This window comes from Elephantulus edwardii, unplaced genomic scaffold (assembly GCF_000299155.1).
Source record: "Elephantulus edwardii isolate Elephantulus edwardi_28Jun2011 unplaced genomic scaffold, EleEdw1.0 scaffold00148, whole genome shotgun sequence".
Classification (NCBI taxonomy): Eukaryota; Metazoa; Chordata; class Mammalia; order Macroscelidea; family Macroscelididae; genus Elephantulus; species Elephantulus edwardii.
Genome location: NW_006399898.1, coordinates 936509 through 954743, shown reverse-complemented (window position 1 = coordinate 954743; position 18235 = coordinate 936509). Strand labels below are relative to the sequence as shown.

Here is an 18235-nt window from a genome sequence, read left to right as displayed (position 1 = left end):
AAGAAAGGTGATCCAACAGAATGTGGAAATTATCAAACAATGACATTAATATCACATGCAAGCAAAATATTGCTGAACACCACCTTAAAACAGTACATTTACAGGGAACTTCCAGAAGTTCAAGCAGGATTTTAAAAAGTCCATGGCACCGGGGATAATGCTGATGTCAGACGGATCTTAGCTGAAGGCAGAGAATACCAGAAGAACACGTGTTTTATTGACGTGTGGCTAATAACTATGACTACATTGAGATGAGTGAGAATCCCAGAACACTTAATTATTCCCATATGAAATCTATATCTAGACTAAAAAGCAATTAGTTGAATGGGGCAAGGGAACATTGTTTCTTTTAAAATCAGGAAGGATGACATCAGGGTTGTATCTGTTCTCTCTGCCTATTCAGTCTGTATGCTGAGCAATTAATTTGTGAAATACTCCTCTATGGAGAGGAATGTGGCATCAGGATCAGAGGGAGACTTAACCTGTATTATGCAGATGACACACCTTGTTTAAAGTGAGGAGGGCTTGAAGCTCTTGCTGCCGAAGGATTACAAGCCTTCAGTATGGATTATATCTCAGCATCAAGAAAACCAAGGTCCTCACCACTGGGCCATTAGGCAACATAACGATAGATGAAGAAGGGATTAAAATGGCCAATCTTAATTGGCTCAAAGATCAGTACCCTTGATATCAACAGTCAGGAGATTAGGAGACACACTGCAGGGGGCAAGTGTGCTGTCAGAGACCTCTCCAGAATATGGAAGAGCAGTGATGTAATTTTGAAGACTTAAGATGCGCCTGATACATACGGGCCAGGTCTTTTGATCAGTTGCTATGTGTCTGAGAGCTGAGCAGTGAATAAAGGTGACAGAAGATGAATTAATGCCTTTCATTTGTGGTGATGGAGAAGAGCACCGAAGATCCCATGGACTTCCAAAAGAACAAACTGATAGATCTTGGGGAAGGTTCGGCCAGAGTACTTCTTGGAGGCACAGATGATAAAGTTTTGTCCTGCAGATTTTTGGGCATGTTGCTAGGAGAGGCTGTTCCTTGGAAATGCAGGGGCAGGTCTCTGTCACTGAAGTCTCTGTATGCCGGCACTGGCTTGCCTGCACCTGAGCTCCCTTTGGAGCCCTCCCTTTACAGTAGTGATGGAACTTGGGTCACAGAGCTGGGCACACAGCTTCGTGCTGGGCCAAGGCTCATCATCTCATTTATGGCCAGGAGAGCAGGTGTCAACCTGGAAGCTTGAGGTGAGAGCGTGGGCTTACAGGCAGCCTCTGTTGCCTACTCGTCATGCCATCTGAGGTGCACTCCTGCCTGTCCTCCTGGTGGGTGGGAGGAACCAGCCTGCCCAGTGGGTTTAGAGGCCTGGGAGGGTGTGGGGGCAGCACCTGGTGGGCAGTGCTCAGGGTCCAGCACAGGATACACTCTTTAAACTCACCCTTGCATGACTGATTCTGTCAGGAGGGGTCAAAGGACTGAGTTTTCATTTCTGGAGTTGCTAATTTCCCCCGTTACTACCATTACCCTGCTTTGAATGTTGCCTGTATCTCAAATTTAACTGGAATCCAGTTATTTGAAGAATGTGAGGCCTCACACATCCAATCCGAGAAGAGTGACGTGAAGACAGGATTTGGGAGGGTGGAGATGAGGAGAGTTCAGTGCAGGTTGGGTTTTGACACACGGGGTTGTTAGAGTTTAATTGGTGGTGCTTGAAAAACTTATTTCATAAGAAGAGCAAACTGCTGGTGGGGGAGTCTGCGTGTGCTCGGGGAACCCCAGCATGCGTCAGAGCAGAGATGTGTCCTTGACCTCTTCGCTGGCAGACATGTCACAGTGGATCACTATCCAGGCCTTTTCTGAGCTGTCTCTGGGTGAACTCAAAACTTTAATCTTTTGGTTAATGTCCAAATGTGTTGTTGGTGCCATTTAAGGCAGTATTTTTAAGGATTTTCAGGTTTTTGTGGCCCTGAGTTGTGGTAGTGGTACAGTGGTTAAGTGCTTGGCTGCTAACCAAAAGGTCAGGGATTAGGACCTCTCAGTCACCCCATCCATGCTGGTAGTCTGTTCTCATGAAGCTGGCAGCCTTGGAGGCCCTACAGTGAGCTCTGCTCCATGCTGTAGCGAGTCAGAATTGACTGGACAGCACAGAGCAAGACAGCCATGAAGCCATAAGACAAGGAACTCTGGTGGCACAGTGGTTAAAACTTGGCTGTTAACCCAAGTCAGTGGTTTGAGTCCACCAGTGACTTCCCAGGAGAAAAGATCCAAGGATCTCATCTCATAAATTCTATAGCCTGAGAAACCCTGTGGGTAGTGCCCCCCTGTCCTGTGGGATTGTTGCGAGTCAGAGTGGACTGACAACCATTTGCTCTGGCCCTGGTAGTGGATTGTGGATGGTTGTGGGGGGCCGTGGTTGCTCGTGTGGGGCCATGGTTGGTCATGGGGGGCCGTGGTTGGTTCTGGGAAACTATGGGTAGTTATCATTGGTCATGGGGGCCTTAGTTGTGTTTGGTTGTGGGGGGCCATGGGTGATCATGGGGGGATGTGATTGGTTCTGGGGGGCCGTGATTGATTCTAGGGGACCATGGTTAGTCACCGTTGGTCATTGGGACCTTGGTTGACCGTGGTTGGTTGTGGGGAGCCATGGTTGGTTCTGGGGGACCGTGCTTCATCATGGGGGCTGTGGTTGGTTCTGGGGGACCATGATGGTTTGTCATTGTTTGTGGGGGTTGGAGCTCTTTAGGATCCAGGATGCTCCGTAACCTGAGGTGCTAGGGGATTAACAGGACTCTGGAGTGCTCGTCCTATTGTGTGGCTCTGTATAACCCAAGTATGACCATTATTTTAACCTCAGTACAAAAGTTCTGGTGAAACACGGGTAACGTCTCAAAGTGAAGTGTCTCTGTTCTTGTTTTGTCGCAGGCATTGTAACGACACCAAACGCCACCTTCAGCTGGAACACCTTCCTTCAGCGTGCAGGTGAGATGGTCAGTCTGCTTGTCACACTGTCAGATGGTCAGTTGTTGGGGGCATGTACTCAGAATCAGATGCTTGTGAGAGAGGCTGGGAGGTTGACTGTTTTAGGGAATGAATGTAATTGACCTTGAGTGAGTGTTGTTGACCTTGTAGTCCTGTCTGTTGTTTGGCTGGAGTCATGGATGAGTTGTTCCAGGTTGGAAAGCTGACTAAGGCCTGTGATCTCAGGGTTTTTTTCACAGTCTCCATAAGGCCAGTAAGCCTTGCTGTTTTTGTGTTCTAGATCATGTTTTTAACCTTCTCAATCCATATAATATAAAAAAGGCAACCTGTGCTGAGGATTAACAGTCAGAAGGCAGGAAGGGATGGGGTAGAAGGATTAATGGAAATGAGAGTCAGCAGGATGAATCAGAGTGCTGTTGTCATTAACATCATAAAACGACAAAATGCTTATGAATGGTGGATGTCAAACCACTCTGCTCTGTAAACTTTGCCTCAGATCATAATCACTAGAAGGCTGGCAGGGTAAAGAAACCTGATTTAGGGAGAAGGATTGGGAGAGGCCTGACTGAGTCGGAGTGAGGGAGGAAGACTTGGTTCCTTTCCATCCTCCGGGGCTCTGGCCGTGCTTCTTCCTGTGAGGACCAGCAGGACCTTGACAAGGGGCAGGTGGGCTCCAGACCTGGGGTGCTGCTCTCAGAACCCACATCCTTCATGGTGCCCTTCACTTTAGAGCTTTGTTCTTAAGGATGACAGGCTTGTGTGCTCATTTTCTGTTCTTTTATTATTTAATCCACTCAACCCAGCGCATCCAGCTCAAACATAGCCACCCTGACCCAACCCAGTCACCTCATCCCAGCCTGACCTAGCACAACCCAGCTTGTTCAAACCTAGTCAGACCTAACCCAACTCAGCCAGCACAGCGGCCCCACTGCCGTCGAGTCAGGCAGGCTCACAGCAGCCCCGCAGGACACAGCAGAACCCCCACAGGCTGGAAGCTTCAGGGAAGCCGACGGTCTTATATTTCTCCCGTAGAATAGCAGGTGGAGGTGAGCAGCCAGCTCTTCAGTTAGCATCCCAGTGCGTAGTCCAGTGAGCTACCAGGGCTTCCTAATTAATAACAAGTGACAATGCTTGTTTCCAAATAAGATCATGTTGACAGGTACAAGGGCAAGAGACCTTCCGCAGCTCAGTCCCTAACAGAGACCATGGAGTGGCTGGTGGGTTTGAACTGCTGACTGAATGGTTACCAACCAAGAACATAACCAGTGTACTACCAGAGTCCCTTCCTTTATGAAATACATAGCTTATGAATGATTGTGGCAGAGAAGGGAGAAAACTGCATCATAATCAAACACAGAATTTAATTGCTAGAAATCCATGCTTTGCTGTGGTCTTTCTCGGTAGTTTCCCTGCTGATAATACGTCTTTCTTAAAAGACAAAAGAGCAGCTAATCATTCATACCAAGGAGTGTATAGGTGTTAGGTGCTATCGAATTGGAACCGACACCTTGCTGACCCGGCAGGGGGTTCTCGGATGCTGTAAATCTCATGGGAATAGATTGCCCATCTTTCTTCTACAGAGCAACTCAGGGATTCAGACTGCGATCCTCTGGGTTAACAGTGCAACTCCTTACACTCTAAAGAATGTATACAGACAACAAATATGCTGTGACACAGTGCTCACCATCACCTTTCGTTGGGTTATTGTAGATCAGAGGAACGAGGAAGCCCACTACAGACAGACGGCTTACTAGCTTATCCCTGACCTGCAGGGAGCAGCGAAGACCCCTGGGGAGAGGTAGTGTTGGTGCTGGGTGCTGTTAGGTCATAGTCAATGCATAGTGACCTCACAAGACAGAGGAGAATGCCCCTCATGGGTTCCTAGGCTGTGTCCTCTGAGAGAGCCCTGGTGGCCTAGTGTGGCTGGAATGGCCTGAAGGTGAGCAGTTTGAACCCAGGGAAGAAAGGTGGGCACTCTCCTCCCATTGGTTTACAGCCTCAGAAAACCTGCTGGAGGGTCATCTTTGCCTTTATTCCAGCTCAGTGGCTGTTTGACTAGTTTGAGAGGATCTCTAGTGGGGTTGTGGTGAAGACATTCAGGTTTTTAACCTTCTAAAAGGTTGAGAGTTCAGATACTCCAACCTCTTCGTGAGAGATGGATAGTTTCGTCCCTTCAAGGTTTCCAGCCTCCAACACTGGGGGCAGCTGCTGTGAGTCAAAACCGACTGGCAGTAGAATTGGTGGGCAGCCTGACCTGAATTCTTGAATCCCGATAGGAGTTCTGGTGACACCACGGTTAAGGCATTGAACTGCTACCCAGAAAGTCAGCAGTTTGAACTCACCAGCTGCTCTGTAGGAAAAAGATATGGTCGGCTACTTCTGTAAAGATTACAGCCTTGTAACTCTGCATGTGGGGCAGTTCTACTCTGCCCCGGAGTCTGTATGAGTCGGAATTTACTCATTGGCGCTGGCTTGGGTCTTGATAATCTTTCTGCGAGCACATTGCCAGGTCTTGCACCAGCAGATGCCTGGATGGGTTCAAAGTGCCCGCAGTGGGCTCTTAACCACTGTGCCGAGAGAACTGCTTGGTAAAGAGCGAAAACGAGCTTAGCATGTGTACCTGTAGAGTCGCCAAGGCCCTGTTCGGCCCTGCAGGCTGCTCCCGCCTGCAGACTGCCAAATGCTCACACAGGACAGCGTCTGGCCACAGAGCCTGCTGACAGTGCTGGAGGAGAGCCAGAAAGATGCCCCAGGGGCCAGCAGTGTTGTTTCTCAGCTATCACAAGGCCTCCCCAAGCTGTTTCCACCAAAGAGAACACCAGACCTGGCCCGCACTCTCTACATCAGCATCTGACATTCTTGGGAAGAAAAAAAAACTCTCCACGTGCTTTATTAGACATAATTTTTGTGACGTGCCCGTCATTCTCAGCCTGGTAGCGGCTCTCAGCCATACAAACGGGCCAGTGCCTTCCTTGTGCTCCATCATGTTGGTGGTGGCAGCTGATGTGCAGAGCCAGGGGGCCGCTCGTCTTGCCTCATCTGTCACAGCCACGATGCAGAATGCACAGAGGAAGGGTGGTCTTCCATCAAGTCCCAGAGCCTGGTGGGGCACTGACTGCATTATTGGTCTCACTACTGGTGATTAACGCAACACTCAAGAAATTTAGAATTCCTTTGTGAGACTTCTCCTTGGATGGAGTTTAATCATGACGTGTACAACTAGAAGGTGCACAGGGACCCAGTCTGTGGGCAGAGGCCATGTGGCTTCGCCGTTCCCATGTCCTTTCATCTGCGTGCTCGTTGGTCTTGTGTGGAGCTCACACGTGAGAGATGGACGGTCTTCCTCCCCGCTCTGTCTCCCCAGGCCCATGGAGCATGTGGAAGCTGGCTGTGATTAGTCACTTCCCCCCACCCCGAGCCTCAGATGGTGATGGTGAAAAACGGAGCAAAGGCAGTGCCTGCTGAGTGCAGGTGGGTCCTTGTGTGCCTGTGGAATTTCTCGGGGCAGAAAGTCACCCCTGGTGTGTCGATTCAGACTCCAGGGAGCTGGTCACCTGGAGATTTGATGGATGGTCCTGCTTAGAGTGGGAGGAGAATGAATACAACAAAACTTACAAAACAGACCAGCTTTCTCCCCAGTTGGATAGAAAGCGGTGGAACCCTGGCATCACGGCCCTTAGACACCCTTTAAGCCTGGAGCTGAACTCACCCAAGTGACTCAGCCTTTAGCCAGAAACCAGACAGGTAGGTCTACAAGGTGACTGATCAGTAAACCAAGGGTGTAGACACACCTTACAACAGCCAGCCAAACAATATCCGAAGGATGATGTTCACCAAGGCGGGATACTCAGAAGGCTGCAGAGGATGGGAAAGAAGGATTAGTAGAAACGGGAAACCCAAGGAGGAAGTGGGAAGAGTCCTGCAGCATTGCACGGTCACAGTTAGTGTCACAAGAAAAAAGGGGTGTGAGTTAGTGAATGAAAAACCAGTTTGCTTTATACACTTCCTCTCATACTGTAACAAAAAATAAAACACACCAACCAATCAACCAACTAAAAAGGTGGAGATGGTGGGTTGGGTAAAGCCTTAATCCATTGGCTGTGCAGGAAGTGACAATACAAGAAGGTGATGGTGACAGTAGGTGATCTAAATGCCTAACGTCCAGGGCGTTTGCATGCCACCAGCCATGTCTATTTTCCTGTTTTAGCCCTACTGCACAGAGACCCTGTCTTCTGTCTCACATTTATTAAAACTGATGCTGCATTTGAACCTGAGAGCAAATGAACAATGAGGAAACTGTTCCCGTCACGGGATCCATGCAGACGTCAAGCTGGGCACCTGCCCTCTGAGGATTTCTGGGCGGCTCCGTGCATGTCTGGTGGATAGGATCCCGTGTTCTGTGTCATCCTTGCTGTTCATCACCAGCCTCAAACCTTTTTAAGCTTAAACATGCCTCTTGCCCAAGCTGCAGGTACACACTTCATTTCGTTGTGTTTCAAAATTGTTGTTAGGTGCTGTCGATTCAAGTACGACTCACAGTGAACAAAAGACCCGGACCTTAGTCTGTTTTGTGGCATCCTCACCCTTCCCGACACACTAGAGCCCATTGGGGTAGTCTCTGTGCCGTCCACCTGGTTGAGGGTCTCTCTCTCTCCTTTGCCGCCCTCCACCCATCCCAGAATCCTGTCCCTCTCCAAGACAGTGCAGTATTTTCACAGATGGGAAGTTTGCAGCCACCCTGTTCAAAGGACTCCTGGTTATGCTGAGAGTGTGTCTCTAAACTGGCACACACTTAACACACTCCAAGACCAAACACGATACCTACTGCCGTGGGGTCGGCTTGCACTCCTGGTACCCCTCCATCCAGTCTCTGAGGCTTTGAATCTTACAGGAGGCAGGCTGCCTGATCTTCCTCTCTGCGTGGCTCATGGGTTCAAACCACCAGCCCTAGGGGGTTAGCAGCCCAGTTACTTAGCCCACTGTGCCACCAGGGCTCCTTTAATAGATTTGTGTGTAAAAACTTTTCTGGGCCCTGGGAAGCAAACAGACAAATTGTGTGACATACTTTATTATGATACTAATTTTATTAGGCTCTGTCTGGAGCTTAGACTGCAAAGTCTGTGAGGTTTGCCTGTATTTTACTTTGCCCTCTGTTTCTCTCTCCCCTTCCCTCCCCCTCTCTTCTTTCTTTCCATATCTCCACGTGGAGACTCTGATATGCCCAACTCATATTGTAATCCTTCTTTTCCTGAGGTCACTCCTAGAAAAACTCAACTTGTTTTTAAATCTGCAAGATTAACATGACCAGGTACCTTTATACCCAAAGAGCTCCCAATTCAGATTTTATTTTGTGTTTGTTTTTTTAGCTAAAACTTACTAAAGATCTGACACTCAGACTAACCTTGTTGACTTCCCTCCCCTTATATAAACTATAGGTGCAGGGAAGAGAGTGGTTTGGGGGCCTCGGCGGCAGGGCATTGGCCTGGCTCTGGCACTACCCTGGGCTCGAGGCTAGGCTGTGTGAGAGGCAAGATCTCCGCACAGAGGGGACCATGAAGGGACCACACAGTTCTGAAGAGAAAACGCTGCTTCCCGGGATGTGCTGCTACCACGAAGACATGCCCGGGTGTTCCTCCTCTATCCATGTGTGACCCAGCAAGAGCAGCCAGCCTCCCTAGCATTCACATGGACAAGAGAGAGTAATAAGAACCTGGCTGTCTCCTGTCCTGCCATGCTGCTGCCTGCTGCTCCGTGTCCATTCTTTGGAGACACCTCAGAGAGGATGCATTTCCTAATGCTGGTCAGGGCTGAGTTCAAAATGGCATCAGTGAAAGTTGACAGAGCAAATGAGCTCTCTTTCCACTCAATCTGTGTACATTTTGTTGGGTAATATCCTCACCTTGGTCCCCATTGTCCTTTGCTCTCTTCTCTGGCTCCTTCCACCCATCTGATGCTGCCCATTGGTCTTGTATGGTTGGTTGGTTCTACGGTGTATGTTCTTCACGAGCTACTAAATGAAATATTGGGGGTTCTAGTCCACCCAGGTGTGCCTTGGAGGAAAGGCCTGGCAGCTGCTTCTCAAAAATCAATCCCTGGAAACCCTTTGGTGCCCACTTTGGCTCTGATGCACATGAAGTTGCTTCAGTGGCAACTTACCCTCACCTGTATAGATGTGGGGGGACTCCCTCACCTGTATAGACGTGGGGGAACTCCCTCACCTGTACAGACGTGGGGGGACTCCCTCACCTGTACAGACGTGGGTGGACTCCCTTGCCTGTATAGACGTGTGTGGACTGCCCAAAGATCCAGCACCTTGTCCTGGAGGATGTGCAACCTGGGTGCTCCTTAGAGGCACGGGGTGGCGAACCCTCATCCTGCGTACCATGAGCATGTTGTCAGGATGGGCCATTGTGCTTGAAACCATGGAGGGTCAACCAGAGAGAGGAAGACCCTTAACGAGATGGACTAACAGCGACTGACCCTTGCATATCCTCTGTGTGTGTGTGTGTGTGTGTGTGTGTATATTTAAGTACTTCGACATATAAACTAGTGTTCTGGTCTTCCTCAACATCATTGGATCCATATGCTTTCTAGATTCTCCATTTTCAGAAAACACTGAGCCACTTCTCTGTGGCCCACCATTTCTCATAGCAGCAGAGTTAAATTTACATGCATGGCTGAGCTCAGGGAGCCCTTCTGGTGTAATGGTTAAACACGTTGCTGCAAATGACGGCAAATGTGTTTCTAAGCACGGTCGTCAATTTAAAAAGTGTGAGGCAACGTGTTAAAGAGCTCATTTGCTAACTGATAGGTCAGAGGTTTAAACCCATCAGTCACTCTTGGGGAGAATCATATGGGGCGGTTCTGCCCTGTCCTTGAGGGTCACTGTGAGTTGGATAATCCACTTGAGGGCAGTGAGTCTATTCTGTGAGTCAAGGAGCATGGGTAGAATAGTGGTTAAAGCAGCCGGCTGTCAAGTGGAAAGGACGGCAGTTTGAGTCCACCAGCAGCTCTGTGTGAGAGAGACAGAGAACAGTCTGCTTATATAAAGGTGACAACCTCGGAAACCCCAAGGGGTGCTCTGCTTGCCTCTGTGTTGCTGCTGTGAGTCAGAATTGACTTGGTGGGATGGACCTGGGCTCTGTCCAGCTGGGGGGGCGGGAAAGGGGTACCCTCCCAGAAATTAAGCTCACGGGAGGTGTGAGCAGCTGCATTGCTTACTGCCAGATTCAGGCACCCTGAGCAGTACCTCTGATCGATGTTGCTGTACCATCACCTGCATTCCTCCCCTGCTTAAAATATGAAAACTCTTCTGTTGCAGAGATTAGCCAGAGTGCTGATAACTTACACGTGTTCCTCTTGATATGTGGACTCAGACAAGTGAAGGATCCTCTGTACTTGGTGGATGCCTTTTCAGGTATGTTTTCAGGCTGCCTTCCTCATCTGTTTGGGGGTCCTGTTTGGTCCATGTCTCTGGAGTACTTCATATCTTTGCACTCTTTGTAGGAAGACAGAGCTTTTAGTAAAGGGGTGAGAGTCACACACTACTCAGAAAACAACCAGGAAAATCCCATATGGCCTGTAGCTCTCTGCAGTCGGTTTCTGTATAGATTTCTACATTCCCATATCCTGTAAGGGAGCCCTGATGGTGCAGTGGTTAAGACAGTTGGCTGCAAACTGAAAGATTGGCTATTTGAATCCACCAGCTGCTCCATGGGAGAATGATGAGGCTGTCTGCTAAAGTAAGGCTGGAATAGGGCAGTTCCACTCTCTTGCGGGGTGACTGTGCAGCAGAATCCACTCGGTGCCAGTGGGCTTGGGGGTTCTGAGGAAATCATAAGAATAACAGACAATTACAAGACTCAAATAATTTTATCTGAAAAAATGTTCTGACAGTCTCTTTGCATAATGTTCTTGGAGTTTTAAGTACACATACTTTTCAGTATTTGTTACTTTTACACTGCATTGTGGCAGATAAGGTAGGAAGGGGGACAGTGTGTAGCATTTTTGGGAAAAAATTTTCATTTTTCTCTCAAGGCTCAATTTTCAGCCAAACAGTAGACCTATAAGGTAATACCAGAGAGGAATGTACTTATTAGACCAATCAACCGTTATTAGACCAAAAGGGCAGCGTTTGCCCAGGGAGAAAGCTCAGGAAGTAGGAAGGGGTAGAGTGGAAATGGGAAACACAGAAAGGATGTGGGAAGAGTGCTGCTCCAGAGTGGGGACTACAGGCTGTGTCCTGAAACAAAATGACCATAAATTGTGGAATGGAAAAGTAGTTTACTATAAACCTTCACCCAAATCACACAAAAAATAGTTTAAACATTATTTCAGGACTAAAATATTAAACGTATAAGTTTTAAATAAATGCTATTTCAGTTGACATGGTCCTTGATACTAAGTTTAGCTGCATCCTTAGCTGTGATTTGAAACAGTTTTCTGTTTCTTTCTCTCCTTCCCAGCCTGGCATCGAGAGGAGCCCAGCGTCTACCTGGTCATCGTGGGCCCAGAAGTAAGTGGACATTTATCTCATCGCCATTCTTTTCTGCGTCCTTGTTAAAATTAGTGTCTGTTGCTTTTAGAGTCAGAAGATTTTGTAGGTCAGGTAGAGAGGGTGTAGGCCAGAGTTTTGTAGCTGCGTCCTCACAGTCAATCAGTTGCCACAGTGGGTAAGAGTTTAACAGTGTAGATTCCTGGAGGTGTCGCTTGGAGCAAAGGTTATTTTCTAGTTGGTGCAGAGCACACCTAGAGGAGGGAGTGTCAGGCCCCCTTTGGAGTGGGGAAGGACGGGGCAGTTTGTCTTTTGCCCTCAGCTCAGTCAGGCCCTTACAGAGGAGGCCTCTGCCTGCTGGGGTCCCTGCAGTGGGGGCGGGGATGTGCCCGAGCCAAGGGCCCAGCCATTCAGCTCAAGGACTCGGGCTGCCTTTCCTAGCGCCTGTGGTCTTGTCCTTGTCTGCAGCCACATGGATCCCTGAGGCAAAGGTTGGCTTTCCCTCTCATGGGTTTGGACGAGGTGTCCCCATGAGGGCTGAGCTGGAGGCTCCTGCTCCAAGCTGTGGGGGCTTCAGTGGGAATGGACCATGACAGTGACTTAGTCATGACCGTGGGCCACTTACATGACCCCGAGTCCCTTGGTTTAGATAGTGGGAGAGTCATGCTGCTTCAGCTGCTTGGAGCTCAGCTCGCCTGCAGCCCCTGAGAACACACAGAAGTGATCGTGTCGTAGCCTCCCTTGGGGTTCAGGAGAGCTGTGTGCGCATGCGAAGGGCTACTTGCAGGGGTAGGACAGTGCGGAGCCTGACTGTGGTGGCACACTGGCCACTGTGTGGAGAGAAGGCATCTCTCCATGTACTCTCCATGTACCCTGTGGCTCACACACAGATGTGCATAGACACATGCAGGTAAACACATGCGTGCATGATACAGGTGAGCTCACGTGCACACACACATATATGCTCACAAAGCACACTTCCACAGAGGTAAGTCCACATGAGCCACAGGACACTTGTGTGCGTACACACACACACACGCCCACGTGCAAGCCCATATGCACATCCTATCAGACTTCAGGCTCACATGGCATTGCTGTGGCACCAGTTCACGCCGAGTTTCATGATACCAAAGTTGTTCTTACTGCCTCTCAGATACGTTCAGGTGTGCGGTTGTTACTGTTCCTGTTTCCAAATTCTTGTTCCGCCCTCTTCCTGACGGCTTGAGTCACGGAGGAGGTTTCGTTTTCTGGGGACACTCCTCATTGTGCAGCCAGGAAGCCTCAGGCCCAGGCCTCTGCGCCACCACCACTGTCCCCATGGCAGCTGGAGGACAATGGCTCGCCTGTTGTCTATTTCTGTGCTTTTGTTCTGTTTGTGGAAACTTTCTTGAGAAAAACGTCGACATGACTTGAGAAATATTAAGCAAGCAGTAGTACAGATGGTTGCTGACAGAAAAATTATGGACGTGATGCAGAAAGCCAGTGTTGGGGAAGCAGTTGTGTAAAGTAGGAGTGCGCACCGGGAAGGGGTGTGGAAAAGAACATTTGGTGGGAAAAACACTTGGACTCACTGAGCTGAGGAGATCCAATTTCTCGGTTTGACTTTTTCTGTGTTGCGTTTCCCTTAAGAAAACCTGCAGACAGGTGGCAAACTAGGAACCGCAGATGTGGCAGGAGTCTGTGAGAGCAAGGAGAAGAGACGCAGGAAATGCTTGTGCTGGGAACAGAGACAGGAGGAGGGGACTGGTTGGAACAGTTCTATCTGCCTCTCTATTTGTCTGTCCATTTATCTGGCATATCCTTCCATCCACCTTCCTGCCTGCCTACCCACCTACCATTAGTTACCTGTCCCACCCATCTGCCTGCCTGCCAGCCCACCTATCATCCCATCACATCGTCTATCCACCATCTCTCTTATCTATCACACTATCCAAATGCCTGCCTACCTTCATCTATCATCTGGTTTTCCATCTCATCTATTCATCCACCTGACTCTTAACCTACCCGCTCATCTACCCATCATCTTATTGCATCCATCCATCCATCCATCCCTTCCTTCACTTTCCTTTTACCTCCATCATCTCACTGTATTCTTCCATCTTATTGCATATATTCTTCCTGTCTGTCTAGCTTCTGTTTGTGTGCATCTCTATCTTTTATCGATTTATCTGTCAGTTTGCGCATGGTTTTCATTCCTCTGAGGAATTTTGCTCCTCCACTTTTCAGAGAATAATTCCTGTGGGACGTAGTTACCTTCGGTTTGACTGTGGGAGGACTTGGAGGGTCAGGGATCATGATCTGAGTGTCCCAGGCCTGGCCATTCACTGCTGCCTGCTGTGGGTTGGATCGTGGCCATCCTCATACATGCTGTAAATTCTCACCTCTGCACGTGGTTATACCTGTTTGGGAGGAGGTTGTCTCTGTTCTGTGACTGAGCCCCGCTCCGTGTAGACTATGCTTGAAGTCATTATTTCTTGAGATATAAAGAGATGAAATAATTAAGAGAGCAAGCAGAGATGGCCTAAGATAGAGGCCCAGACATGTGGAGATGACTGTGGAACCAGGAGGCAGAGGCTGAAGAGGCAGGGCTGACACAGGGAGAGCCTTCCACTTGGGCCAGCGATGTCAGCAAATGGACATCTTTCTAAGTCACCTCACAAACCCACATACCATTAAGTGGATTCTGACTCATGCCAACCCTCCACTGAGTTTTCAGAGCTCTAAATGATAAAGGGAGGAGACTGCTCAGCCCATCTTTCTTCTGTGATACAGTGGGTGGATTTGAACTGTTGACCTTTGGGTTAGCAGGCTGACACTGACTATCCTGTGCTGCCAGGATCTGTTACATCCTGAATCTGTCCAGAGCTCTCCTCCCATGGGCCCTTCACTGACTGTAATTAAAACATTTGTAGGGCATGAAGAGCACATCCTTTGGTTACAGATGCCCTGCTTAGTGAGACCAGCAGCCTATGCCAAGCTGTGTCTTCGTGCTGCCATGCCCTGGGGCCGCCAGCACCCTCTGAGACCTTTGGGTGCTGCCCAACCTGACCCCCATCTCGCTGATTTGCCAAGTACCTTATCACGCTGTCATGAGAAGATGGACTTGTGACGTGTGCAAGAGGCCAAGCCTCCAGACACATGGAAATTCATGCTTCAGTATCTCGTATAATGGATTCAGTACACAGAAGAATGGCATTTTTATTTGTATTATTTATAACAGATTTCTTGAAGGTCCAAAACTGTTTGAGGTGGGGCCCCATGTGGTCTCACAGAATGAGGTCAGAGCCCTGCTGGATTTACCGTTGATGTCAGAGGAGGGTTACTTCACAGTAGTGGAGCTGTGGCCAGGCCCCTCCTGCCCGCCCTCTTCCCTGTTGGGGGGACAGCTTGCTGGACGTCCTATCCATCCTGGTGGCTCAGGAGACACTTAGCAGGGCCTGCCCTTTGCCTCTGGGTCGAGACCGTCCTGACCCCATTCCGCTATGGTGAGGGGGTAACTCCACTCAGTGCTCACAGCGAGGTTCCTGCGTCCCCTCCTCCCCACAGAGCCCTGCTGTCCACATACTACACCCCGAGACCACATGGCACCGGTCAGGCTCCCTGGGCATCCGAAGCAGAAAGCACCTCCAGAAGACTGCTGCAGAGTGGAGCTGTCCAGGGCTGCTGGAAGGGATGAAGAGCCACCTCAGGGCAGGACAAGAGCAGGGAATTCCAGGGCCTGTGAGGCCACTGTTGAGGCCTTCACACCGAGAGGTGAGCCCCGACTGACTTCCATCTCTTGGTCATTCTGTTCAGGGTTCCCTGCCCCAGCCACGGCGACAGTGCCCTTCTGTGTGGAGAGAGCAAGCCCTGAGCCCAGCATCACCAGACTTCATTAAGGGCGAGGCCCTGTCTGCTGAGGTTAAACAAACCCCACATGGTCACTTACGGTGTATGCTCCAGGTGCACTGAAATGGCAAAGGCCACATGTGTGTCAGCGTGCCACTCTTGGTGCTCAAGCTTGGTCTCCCCTAAGCCAAGATTTATGCCATTGATTCACATGCATGTGGACAGTGCTATTGGTGGAGAATATTGAATATTCCAGGGAATGCCCCAAGAACACACAAATCTATCTGGAAGGAAGTGCAATGAGAGCGCTCCCTAGAGGTGAGGACGGTGAAACTTTGTCTCACATATTTTGGACATATTTTTAGGAGTCAGGCAGAAGGACAGCATGCTGAGAGGAGAGAAGACTCTGGAAGTGATGGATTGGCGCAGTGACTGTTACAGTGGTTTAAGCGTGGCAGCGATTGTGAGGACGGTGCAAGGGAGGGCAGGGTTTCTATCTGTTCATAGTATCACTGTGAGTCATTGTCAACTTGAAGATACCCAGCAACAGCGTCCCTCGTGGGGCAGGGTCTGCTCTGATGTGGTCACCTCCGTGATGAGATCCTAAGTGACCCCACTCTATGATGACAGCAGCTGTGGGCAGTTTTTCAGTTGAAGGGTAGCTCCATGGGGATGATGTTGCAATTCTCTTGGACCTTTTGCTTCATCTGAATCCTGCCACCAGCTTTCATCACCTGACCTCAGGCTCTTGGGCCTCCAGCCAGCAGTCTACCATACTGTTTGCCTGTCTTAGGATTCAGCCAGCAGCCTGCTGTACACCTGCTCATGTTAGCCCCTGCAGCTTTCCAAGTCAGGAGAGGCCTCTATCCCAAGGTTTGACCCACAGACGTGGGAGTCTCCAGCCTCTGCGAGCGTGTGAGATGGTTCCTTGACTTAAATATGTGTATGTATATGTAAGCTTCACTGATTTTACTTCTCTGAACACATAGTGTGTTTTTCTGAAAACTGAGAATTAGGGAACAGTGAGTCTCTCACAGTGTACATTGTACAGACCTGGCACTTAATTCCTCTGAGCTTTTCCTATGGGGAAGTAGAGAGAATAGAGCTGGTCTGTCTGCAGCAGTGTGTCCATCTACTGGGGTAGAGACCTGCACACGACTCTGTGGCTCGCTGCCCTTCGGTTACCCTCTCGTGACGCAACAGGCACAGGGGAAGGAAGCACTATCCACATCCCATGATTAGTGGTGGGTCAGCCGTTGTGATCCACAGGCCTTCCTCCAGCTCATCTGCCCAAGTGGATCACCAGGCCTCCTCTCCTCCTTTACCTAGACTCTCCTCTGAAGCTTGTTCAGCCGCACAGTACCACAAACATCACCAGTGACAGATCGTGGTGGCTGCACGTGAGGTGGATGGATAACCCCCCCACGCCCCTCCCCAAAGGATTATGCCAAGAAGACCATGGCATCAGGATTGGAGGAAATTTCATTTACAACTTATATTATGCAGATGATGCAGCTTTTCATGCTGAAAGCAAAGGAGAATTGAAGCACTTGCTGGAGAAGATAGAAGACTATAGCCTTCAATATAATATGGATTATATCCCTAGGTCAAGAAAACAAAATCCCTCACCACCATCCCTTAAGCAACACCATGATAGATGGAGAAAAGATCGAAGTGTTCAAGGATTTCATTCTACTTAGATCCATAATCAACACTCGGAGAAATCGCAGTCAAGAAAGCGAACAGCATGTTATGTTAGGTGAGTCCGCTCTTCATGACCTCCTTAAAGGGCTGCAGAGTGAAGATGTCAGTGTAGAGATGCAGGTGCATGTGCATGTGTGTCTGATCCAGCCTGGTTTCCCCATGGCTTCATAGGCATGTGAGAGAGGGACAATGAATAAGGAAGACTAAAGGGGATCTTTACAACATATTTTGTTCAAAAATAAATAAGCCAAGAAAGAGGAAATGAGGAACTGGGATGTCATTTGGAAGACAGGTGTACCTGATTCAGGCCATAGTCTTTTCAGTCACTAGCCATGCATCTGAGAGCTGGACCATGAGTAAGGATGAGAAGAGAGGAATCTAGGCATTTGATCTGTGGTGTTGGAAAGAGTACTGGACATCCCATGGCCCATGGCCGCCACAAGAACAAACAGATGTGTCTTAGAGAAGGTGCAGTCAGAGTGCTCCCTTGAGACAGAGATGATGCAGCTTCATCTCTCAGACTTTGGTTATGTTGCTAGGAGAGGCTGTTCTTAGGAGACGGACATCATGCTTGGCAAGACGGAGGGACTGCAAAGGAGAGGAAGATCAGTGAGATGGATTGACAGCAGCTGCAGCAGTGGACACAAGTGTGTCAGGTTGATGAGGATGACACAGGATAAGACAGAGGTCATTGTTTATATATTGTTTATAGATAGGGTCACTATGGGTTGTCCTTGATTCGATGGCACCTAAGAACAAGAAGACTCCATGCCTTTGAATTGTGGTGTTGGGAATATTGAGAATATCATGGACAACCAAGAGCATGAACAAACCTGTCCTGGAACAGAACAGCCAGGGTGCTCCTTTGAGGCAAGACGATGGGACTTTAGCTCCTGTTCTTTGGGCATGTTTCAGGAGTGATTGTTGTTGTTGTTATATGCCATCGAGTCGCTTGTGACTCATAGCGACCCTATGTACAAGAGCTCTAAATGCTGTTCTATCCTGTGCCAATCTAGCCATCTCAAATGCACTTATTCCCACTGCTCCAGTCACAGAATTGATCCATCTCATCAAAGGTCTTCCTCTCCTTCGCTGCCCCTCCACTCTGCCAAACATGATGTTCCTCTCCAAGGACCAGTCCCTCCTTGCAACATGCCCAAAATATGTCAGATGAAGCTTCAGAATACTTGACTCCAGAAAAGACTCTGGCTTCACCCTCTCCAG

General features: G+C 49.1%; 1 protein-coding gene across 1 annotated transcript in view; it reads left to right on the top strand.

Moving 5' to 3' along the window:
* The window catches only part of GLT1D1 (glycosyltransferase 1 domain containing 1), a 90377-nt gene that overhangs the window by 41200 nt on the left and 30942 nt on the right, over positions 1-18235 (top strand). The window contains exons 6-8 of the mRNA XM_006894682.1: positions 2929-2985; positions 10307-10402; positions 11451-11500. Coding sequence (XP_006894744.1) covers positions 2929-2985; positions 10307-10402; positions 11451-11500 — 203 coding nt within the window. The remainder of the gene's footprint in view (positions 1-2928; positions 2986-10306; positions 10403-11450; positions 11501-18235) is intronic.